This window comes from Platichthys flesus, chromosome 22, assembly GCF_949316205.1.
Source record: "Platichthys flesus chromosome 22, fPlaFle2.1, whole genome shotgun sequence".
NCBI lineage: Eukaryota > Metazoa > Chordata > Actinopteri > Pleuronectiformes > Pleuronectidae > Platichthys > Platichthys flesus.
In genome coordinates, this window is record NC_084966.1 from 13,978,412 (window position 1) to 13,988,390 (window position 9,979).

Sequence of the window (9,979 nt, forward strand, 5' to 3'; positions counted from 1 at the left end):
AATGATGAGGAGAAACGATCAGGAGAAACGATGAGGAGAGACGATGAGGAGAAATGATCAGAACAAACGATCAGGAGAAACGATGAGGAGAGACGATTAGGAGAAACGATGAGGAGAAACGATGAGAAGAAACGATGAGGAGAAACGATGAGGAGAAACGATGAGGAGAAACGATGAGGAGAAACGATCACAACAAACGATCAGGAGAAACGATGAGGAGAATTGATCAGGAGAAACGATGAGGAGAAACGATGAGGAGAAACGATGAGGAGAAACGATGAGGAGAAACGATCAGGAGAAACGATGAGGAGAAACGATGAGTAGAAACGATGAGGAGAAACGATCAGGAGAAACGATGCTCCATGGTGCTGGTAGTTCTAGAGTCCCTGTGCATCCTCCTCTGCTTGTATAAGGGTGACCTAGATCTTCATTTCCTATGGATGAGCTGTTCATTCAGGGATTTCTCTTTTTCCAACTGTTGTTGGGTCTCCAGCAGGTCATTGCAGGCCTGGACTCTCCACCCTTGTTCATATTGAGCGTTGTCCCTCTCGTGGTTCAACAGGTCTTTCAGATGTATGATCTCTTTTTTTTGCCCTGGTACTCATTCCTGGTGTATCAATATTTCTCTCTCTCTCTCTCTTTTCAGAATTCAACCTGAATCGTGACATGGTGGGACAACTTGCTCCTTCTTCCTGGGGTTGAATCAGGTTGAATCAGCAGTAATCTTGCTGTTTGATTCTGTCGTTGAGCAGATGCCTGATATTGTTTATCAAAAATCTTTCTCTCTCAAAGCTGTGAGATGCTCAGAATGATCAAACGCTAGTTTATAGGCAATGATTAAGTCAAGAGCTGCATGACACATCAAAGACACACAATGTCTTTAATCTTAGAGTATTCAATTCTTCTTTGATGTTGTTTGCATTGTTTACATTCTAAACAAAAATCTGTAATTCAAATTTAAACATTTAAAGATGCTTCCCTTTTAATATTGAAAACATGGTTAATTGATCCTTAAGTGATTGACAGGCCTAGCAAACCTTACACACCGTTTTTATCAATGATCAATTGAAATGTTGATGTCACTCCTTGTTTTGCTGAGATCAGCTTCTTCTTCAGTGACTCTATAACAAGTGTGCTGCATCAAAATACACATCCATATATTTACACCTCAACTCTCTGTGAGGTGCACTGAGCTCTGAGTCAGGCCAAAGTGCAGATGACCTACAGTCAGCCCAGTATCTGAAGGCATCCTGTACAGACAGTGATGAAGCACTAACTAACTGCTTTTAAGCTTTACCCCCCGTTTATTTCATAATATGTATTTGATAATTAATATCCAATATTATACTAAATCAGAATTGGACGTCATTCATGATGCTTTTATCATGGAGGTGGTTTGTCTCCTCTCTCTGTTGTACCCACACTCCACCTCCAACATGTACCTTGAGCTTGTGTGTGTGTGTGTTTTCACTGCAAGAACAAGGACACAAATTCAAGAGGGACATTTTTTATATTTCAAAAAGAAGCTATGAACAAAATAAAAAAAATCAAACACTGGGTCTGAACATCCAGACAATTGAGATCCAAAAAATTAATTTTTAGGAAATATAAATTATATATAAAAACATAAACATTTATATTTTAGTTTGGACCCCCAAAAGGACGGCCCTATTTTAAATTTTTTATTAATAAAAATAAACTCTGAAATATTTAATCGACCAATAACTTATATTGAGGCAGTTTTAACTTCGAAATCAAATGAGATTTCAAAACAGCATTTGGATGCAACAAGAACTGTACACCCCCCAAGTCTTGAACTTGCCTAAAAAACAAAAGGCCAAAAAGTCTTGATTCAGACTTCAAGCACGGCAGCCCTGCATCTGTGCCAGTCTCTGCTTTAAAAGTTCACTTCTCCTCCGCAGCTGCTCTTTGTGTGTGAGGAGTCTCTGCTCGTCTGACTGCATGCTGTAGATACACTCTGTCGCCTTCTTCAGGATCACCGACTTCGCCGCCTTCTTGTTGTTGGCCACCTCGGGGATCTCGTCGCGCAGCGCGACAAGGCTCAACTTGAGCTTCAGCCTCCTCTGGCGCTCCCGAAAGGCTCCTCCAATCCTTCTCTTGTCATTGTCCTCGGTGTCTGACGTCCGGGGGCTCAGACACTTGCGGATGCTGCTGGTCTGTTTGAGGACCCTGCTGTGGCCGCCGCTGCCTCCACCTCCTCCTCCACCGCTGCTGCTGCTGCTGCTGCTCTCCAGCTTCAGCCTCCTGACAGCCGGCTGCTCCTGCCTCATGGATGGATGGGCAGTGTAATCATGCTTGTGGGTGGAGATGTCAAACCTCTTCAGCACGAGCGGGCTGGGGGGCCTTGTCTCCAGCGGACTTGGGTAGCACCGTTTCACCGCCTGCCTCTTCTCCACTGGGACCACGTCAATCCCCTCCTCTTCCTCCTGGTCCGCGTCTTCCTCCTCATCATGATCCTCGTCTCCATTTTCATCCTCTGCAAAAGAAAAAGAAAAAAGAAACACTCTGCTCCAGAACCAGCATTCCTGACTGAAATGTATGTCACAGCAGTGGGGGGGGGGGGGGGGGCTAACCCTAGGAGTGGATTGCTTAACATGCATCTTGCTGATCTTACAGCTGTCTACAACATGACATGGCAGCATGGCTCTACCGCCTGTCTGCAGACAGCATGCATCAAAACAATACTGAGGCTCTGCTCCTCCTCATCAGCGGTTGTGATGGAGATGTGTGTGTGTGTGATGCACAGCCACATGCACGCTCAGAGGGAAGCAGCACAGAGGGGTGGGCCTGCACAGCGAGACGTTCACCACCCACCTGATTGACTACAGCTGCTGCTGTTGGGCGGCGTGTCCGGCCCCAGGTCCTTGCTCGGCGGCGTCCCTGCGTCCTGCTTCGGACACGGGAAAACCAAGGAGAGGCCGCTCCACATGCAGTCCTGGATGATGATGGAGTCAGCGACGCAGACGATGCTCTGGTTCACCGCGTCATCCTCGTTGTCAGAGTAGAAATACGGCTGCAGGGAGTCGTAGTCCAGGTCATAGTTTTTACTTGAATCCAGCGGCATGATGCGTCCTCGTCCTGTCTCTGCTGGGAAAGACAACAAAGGACGAGTGGTTAGAGCTTGTTTATACAGATGTGCGGCTTCATACAGCTGCCGGGCAGTGAACCTGGAGGCAGCGCAAAGTGTCAGCAACATCACAGATTGTGTGGGTAATTTATACTAACTGTATTTACCTTGTCATATACAGACATAAATATAAACATTTTGTTTTGTCATAGGCTGATTTGAGCCCTGAGGAAACTTTGGGCACTTGACTACATGCTTCTGCATCTTTGTGTCATTCTTAACATATGTCTTTCCTTCTACAATGGCTGGGCTGAAATGTGCACGTGGCATTGTTCTGTAGAATAAGATGAGAAAAAAAGCGTTTAAAAAAAACACTAAAGCAATGCCAGAGATATAAATAGATGGCCAATTGGAATCTACTTTAAAAATATTTTACAAATGATGGATAAATGAATAGAAATAGGCTAGATGAACAGATGAACAATCCTCAATCAGCATGCTAATATATTTTCGTAACTTACCTGACCACCTATTATTACCTACAGCATATCTAATTAACCCTTCTGTAGTGTGCACGTGATGGAGACATGCACAGTGGAGGGTTGTAATTAAACGAGCAGCCTGTGCAAATAGAATTTGAATAATCAATACATGCAGACTGTCGCATTGATGAATCACTTTCATAGAGCTGAGTTTTGCTTTAAGTTTCATGTGCAGTTAACGATAAACAACTTACTCACTTGTCAACGATGAGAGTGACCGTCGGGCGAGTGATGCGTTCTCACTCGTTTGCATTCTCAGTCGGTGGAGTTGAACCCACACAACATCTGCAGCGCCATCGCGCGACATGTTGACGAAGCGTTTCGAATAGTAGATGAGAATCGTTGCTAATTTGCAGAGTAAAAACATACACTTTGTTTGCTGTCACATTGTCTCCTCTTTAGCTAACTACCGTTGTGACATATCCCAGCTCTTCCCTCTCTTCTCCTGGGACGGTCGAACCCTCTCTCTGCTGTTTTCCGCCATTCGGCGTCCGGACTCGGTAGAAAGAAGAAAACCTCTAAAACTCAGGGAGGTGAATAATTCCAGGCGGATGTTCGGCAGCACCGAGACCAGACGTCCCAGTTTATCCGGGCATGTTCCGGTTTGCTGATCTAGATATCTATAAAACACTTGATGTTTTCAATTCACTACCTAATTTTCCCGGTTTCAATCAGAATCTAAATAACAATTACTTATAGTAATACATAGGTTCCAGCGCTTACATAGGGCTTTAGCAGGTTCTGGCGTTAGTAAAGTTACGTAACCCTATAAAAAAAAGGTAAACAAGACACCACGTAGTGTTCCGCTGTCACGGCTATTGCTAGCCTATGAGCTTGTATCTCTATCATAGGACATGTCAGAGGGATACTAGTTGGCCAGCAAGCCTGTCAATCAGGCTCGTGCACAGATAGACCCCTAGTGGTGCTCAATCACTGGTCCTTTTGCCTTGGATGAGAAAGGTGGCCCTTTCTGCTGGAGCCCAGTTTTTTCTTTATTCATCAATATTTAAGAATAAAAATGAGTCTCTGTCATCAATTCCCCCCAAATGTGTTTTGATATCTGACGGGGCATTTATTGGAGTTCTTGTGAGAATTTCGCCCCGACATGCTCCGCGGCGCTCACAAGCCGTGCCGTGCCCGCCGTGCCCCTCCCTCCTCCTCCTCCTCCTCTACCTCATGCAGCTGAGCGTCAATCGGCTGCAGCCACTTCTTCTCTGACCCGCAGCATCAGCCAAACAGGTAATAACGCTGTTTGTTAGATCCCCCGACGTTGTTTGGTGATAAATTAACCACAACGTTAGCGCCGCTTTGAAAACATTACGTCGCAACTGGTCCGACGTTTCCTAAAAAATAAACAAACAAAAAACTCACGAGATCCGTGATTTCAAATCCTTGTCCAGATGCTTACTGACGTGTGTCATGTTTAATGGAGAGAGAGAGAGAGAGAGAGAGATACAGACAAGCAGACAGACAGACAGGCAGAGAATTTAAAGGAAGTTTTACTGTTCTACTAGTTTTGTTTCATTTAAAATCGTAATTATTGAAATGAAAGGTAGGTCTTAAGTTGAGCTACATGACAGTCTGGTGAGGTATATTGTGGTATATTATTAGTGTAATGCTTCTTATGCTTCAACTCTGTCAGAGTGTTTTGTCTGTTTTTGCCTGTTATTCATTTATTTATTCAATTTGATAATTTGAGTTAGTTTGTTAACAAACATAAATATATGAGTTGTAAAACATCATACTGTGTTTTTTATTTATTATTATTGTTTTTAAATTCATAAATAATTTGGGCGATTGGTGCCCTTCTCTGGGGTTTGAGCATAATACCAAAATGTCTGTGCACGTGCCTGCTGTCAATCACTCATTTCCCTGTCCGTTGCTAGCCAATGGCTTTGAGGCTGAACAGACCAACACGCCCCTGCTAGCGGTTAGCTGTAATGCTAAGGATACGTTTTTCAAAGAGCTCCAGGACGCTCACTCGTTCCAGCACAAAGTTCCCGTCAACGTCCTGCGCATCTATAACACAATGGTCCCGGTTTGGGAGTTTTAAACTGCGGTTTCTTATATGTGAGTGCCGGCCTATGGTGGCAGCGAGGGAAGCGTCCATAGTAACAACCATAACAACAAAATGAATCAATTAAAAGTAAACTAACAACAAAATATCAGACAAACCGTCTGACAGTCTGTGTCGAATTCATACAGATTTTTAGTCGATTACTTTTAGTAATATTTCAGAGAAATTTTGATGAGACCAGCTTGAACACTGGTACCAGTTCCTCTCTAAACTCAATGTAAATTCTCCTATTATCCCATCTGTACCTGGACTTTTGTTCCTTCCTAACCCACTGTCTCTATTCCTTTCGCCCCTATCTCTCTTTCGCACATCCCCCTATCATCATCACTCATCCTAGCTTTCACCTTATCCATAACCCAGCTGCTACTCTTTTCATCGATCCCTTCTTTCCTGAATAAATCCCTATACAATCCTTGTACCCTTTCAATACCCCCACAAAATCTGTGATCTTCTCTCCATCCTTCCCCTCCACTAGTTCTAAATAATGAATATTCTGCTTTATTCTTTCTAATCTTAAAAAAACCCTGTTCATATCTCGCCCTGCTTCTAACTATCGCTCCCTCACACTTTTTCTGTTCCATTTCCTTCAAATTGTCTTTAATCCTGATCTACTCCTCTAGATCATAGCTTGCTTCCCTTTCTGACCCTTTTTATTTCTCTAGCTAGCTCTTCCTTTAACCTCCTCTCCCTTTCTCTCTCTATTTCTACCTCTGCTATAATTCCTACTCAGCTCGTTTATTTGTCCTTTCAGACTCTCCCACCTCCTCCTACCCATGTCTTCCTCATACATACTGTCATTCTTTCTCCCCATCATACTTTCTCTGCCTTTCTTTTTATATTTTCACCTTTCAGCAGCTCACCCTTCAAGCTCGCTTTGCTGCTTTCCTCCCTCCGTTTCTCTTTTCCTGAGTGTCTCCTCCTCCTCTTCCATCGTGCTCCCCTGCTCTCCGTCCTGTTCCTCCTCGTCCTCCTCCAGCTGCTCCTCGTCCCCGCTTTGCTGCTCGCCTCTCTCCTCCATCTCTATCTTTTATCATTGACGCCGGCCTCAGTCCCCACTCAGCTGTAAAATGATTGTGATGTCCTCCATGTACCCTGGCAGGTTTATGAACGACACCACCATATCATCGTTTGTTATGTCTCTGGCGAGTATATATCAGCGCTCCTTTAACTCGCGCTCCGTCCATTACTTTCTCCTTCCCCCTTTTCTTTGTCTTTCAATTTAATTTTCAAAAGTCTTCTCTACTCTCACTCTGCAACCCACCACGTATCTACATTGTTTCTTCGCCTCCTTTAATACATCCATCTTTGTCACGTTCTCTGGTCCCTCCACCTCCACTTCCACCGTCAGCTCTTTGTTGTACTGCGCTGTTCTCTTTCCTCTGTGCCTCGTTTCACCAGCGGTGGACTTGTTTGGTCCGTGTGGCCTCTCACTGGCATTTTCCTGTCTGTTTTCTTTCTCTTGTTGTCCGTCCTTCACTTCATCTTCTCCTCTTGCTCTGTCCCTGATTGTTTTACGGCTGTCTGCTCCTTCTCGTTTGTTGCCGTGCTGTCCGTCTTTTAAGAAAAAAAATCGAAATTTCCCCCAAACAGCAAAAGCTGTCAGGGGACTGCTAAAAATAATATACTCTATTTTTCTATTAAACGAAAAACGGACAATACATTGACGTAGAAACTTATTTTACCTGTGGAATAGACACTTAAGTTTGGCTTCTTTCACTGCTCTTGCCATCTCACTCTGACGACCTCAATGGGCGTGTTCAGAGTGGTGTGTCTGTGAGCGAATGATTCCACCCACAATACCTACATGTAAATAAATCAGGGGAAATGTTCGGAAAAATTAAGGTGCAATGTTATCATAATATTGTGTGACAAACCTGGAGTTGTCCTGCTGTGGTGTTGTGCTTGTGTGTGTTTCAGGTTCCTGTAGGCGGAGTCAGACCTTAGTAATCAGCAGTGATATGGCACATCTGTTGCTGACCAGTATTTAAGAGGGCTGCACATTGGGCTCTCCCCTTCACCAGATCTACCACCACATCCCAGCTTTATTATTTTACTCTAGATACTTCTACCCTATTCTTCTTATGTGTAAATCCAACCGGACGTTAGCGTTGTGCCTGTTTGGAAGTGTACCTCGCGACAGTGGCGGAGGCAAGCACGGAGCGGGTGAGTGGAAACGCTGTGACCCACGGAGGTGACAGCGGGAGAGGCACGGAGTTAACGCAGAGCAAGAGCTGCTCAAACAATGAGAGGGAGCTAACCGTAATGGTAGACAGTGGCGGTTTTGGACACGGGCGAACCGGGCAGCTGCCCGGGGCGGCTCCTTGTCAGGTCACGTGGGGGGCGGCACGGGCATTTAAAAAAAAAAAAGTAATCTGACCTGCGAAGCGGTTTTCTATTATCTATCATATCACTGTGTGGGGAATTGGCAAATTGGCGCTCCCTGCAACTGCATCGCCTCTGCTTGATACTGTGTGGGGAAGGGGAGGGGGTGCGGGGGACAGTTAATCTCTGGGACTCCAAAATGGAACGGACAAGGGGGGGGATCCACTGTATAGAGCAGTGGTTATCAAACTGTGTGGCGCGCCCAATGCTTTAACGTCCGCATCTATTTAAAGGCTGAGCAGTAAAAAAATCGCTCTTTCGCGGTAGACAGGGGTGTGCAACCCGCGGCTCTGAATAGCCGCCCCTCTGCAGTGGCTTCCTGAACAGTGTTGTGTGTGTCGCGGACGGCACACACACACAGGCGTCGGGGCTTTGTGCCATTCAGTGTTTCTTGTTGCACACATAAGCCAAGGTGTAACAAGTGGGGGCTCGTCCGGTATCCGGATCCAGGTTTGTTTCTCACTCTTTTCTGTCCTGAGAAAGTAATAGGCCTCTAGTAGGTTAAGTTTCCCCTTGAATAGTGTACTGGTTGCCCAGGGTGTGTGATAACTTTAGAGTGTGAATGTAGTGCTTTGAGCTTACATGGGTGGGACTAATTACATTAATTATTAGGCACTAATTAGAGGGATTTACCTTTGGAGTTACCTTTCCTGGTAGGAATAAGAAACAGCATCTCTCTCTGGGGGTCTGTTGGTTTGTTATTTTTGTTTGTTATTTTTGTGCATAAACATGATTTGACTTTGTGTCTTGGGTACACGTCCATGTCCGTCTGGTGAGTAACAGCAAAGCTGGGGCTTTACCTGGTCATTGGTTTTGTGTTTAAAACACCTGTCATGAAATGCATGAAGACTAGGGTCTAGAGAAGGTAGTTAGCATTGGTTAGGCAGATAGTCAGGGGAAAGGTATTCCAAAGGTGATGATATATATATATATATATATATATATATATATATATATATATATATATATATATATATATGGGTTGGTACTTTTGAAAAGATGGCTACCATGGAGGATTTTGTGCAGTTTCCAAGTGTGGAGGTGCTAGGAAAAGGTACGAGGGAGCTGTTGCTAAAAATTGCAGAGCATTGTGAAATAGAGCTTCCTAAAACGGTTTGCAAGGAAGTAATGCACTCCACTTTAAAAGCCCAGTTAGGACAGGTTGGTGTTTTGCCAGTGTTTCCCCCTTCTGTTAGTTCCAGAGATGAGGTTGTTGCTGAAGAGGAAGTAGCTGCTAGATCAAGGTTAAAGGGCAAGTTTTTTCCTTTCTGACTTTGATGACATAACATTTGAACAGAAGAAACAGGAAAGTGAAGCACGTGCCCATGAAGAGTGAGTTCAAGCAAGGGAGCAAGAATGGGAGTTTGAACGATTAAAGGTAACTACTAGGCTGCGTGAGGTTGAACTGGAGCTGATTAAAGAGCTTAAGTTGTCTCCAGTTTCGCCAGCATTTTCCACAGATACTTTTGATGTAGATTATAATTTAAGGTAACTACAAAAATTGTGAGAAGGCTGTGGATAATTTCTTTTGTCTTTTTGAGCGGTTAAGTCGAGACCGCCAGTGGACTGATGTAGAGAAGACGTTGCTTTTACAGTGTGTGCTCACAGGTAGGGCATCGTTTTTTGTTGTCTTGTGCTTTAGTTAAGGTACAGGTGTCCATGGGAGTCCAGCCATCATTACCGTTTCCAGGAGTGGTGATCATCCTAGGGAGTGATCTGTCTGGAAACAAAGTATGGCCTGATCTACTGCCTTCTCTGGTAGGTTGTTCTACCCCAGTGATGAGGGGACCTGTTGACCCAGAGGTATTTCCAGCATGTGCAGTAACCCGAGCACAGACTGATAAAGAGAACAAAAAGTTATTTCTGAATATGTTGACATATGTGTGTCGC

At 44.5% G+C, this 9,979-nt stretch overlaps 1 protein-coding gene across 1 annotated transcript; it reads right to left on the reverse strand.

The window, feature by feature from the left end:
- Positions 1–1,718: 1,718 nt before the first annotated feature.
- On the reverse strand, positions 1,719–6,725 carry LOC133933194 (transcriptional regulator Myc-like). Its single transcript, XM_062380137.1, has 3 exons — positions 6,568–6,725; positions 2,836–3,188; positions 1,719–2,497 (listed from the first exon to the last, which is right to left on the reverse strand). Exons 1-3 carry the CDS (start codon positions 6,723–6,725, stop codon positions 1,860–1,862), a joined length of 1,149 nt encoding a protein of 382 aa, XP_062236121.1. The 3' UTR covers positions 1,719–1,859.
- Between the last annotated feature and the right edge of the window lie 3,254 nt (positions 6,726–9,979).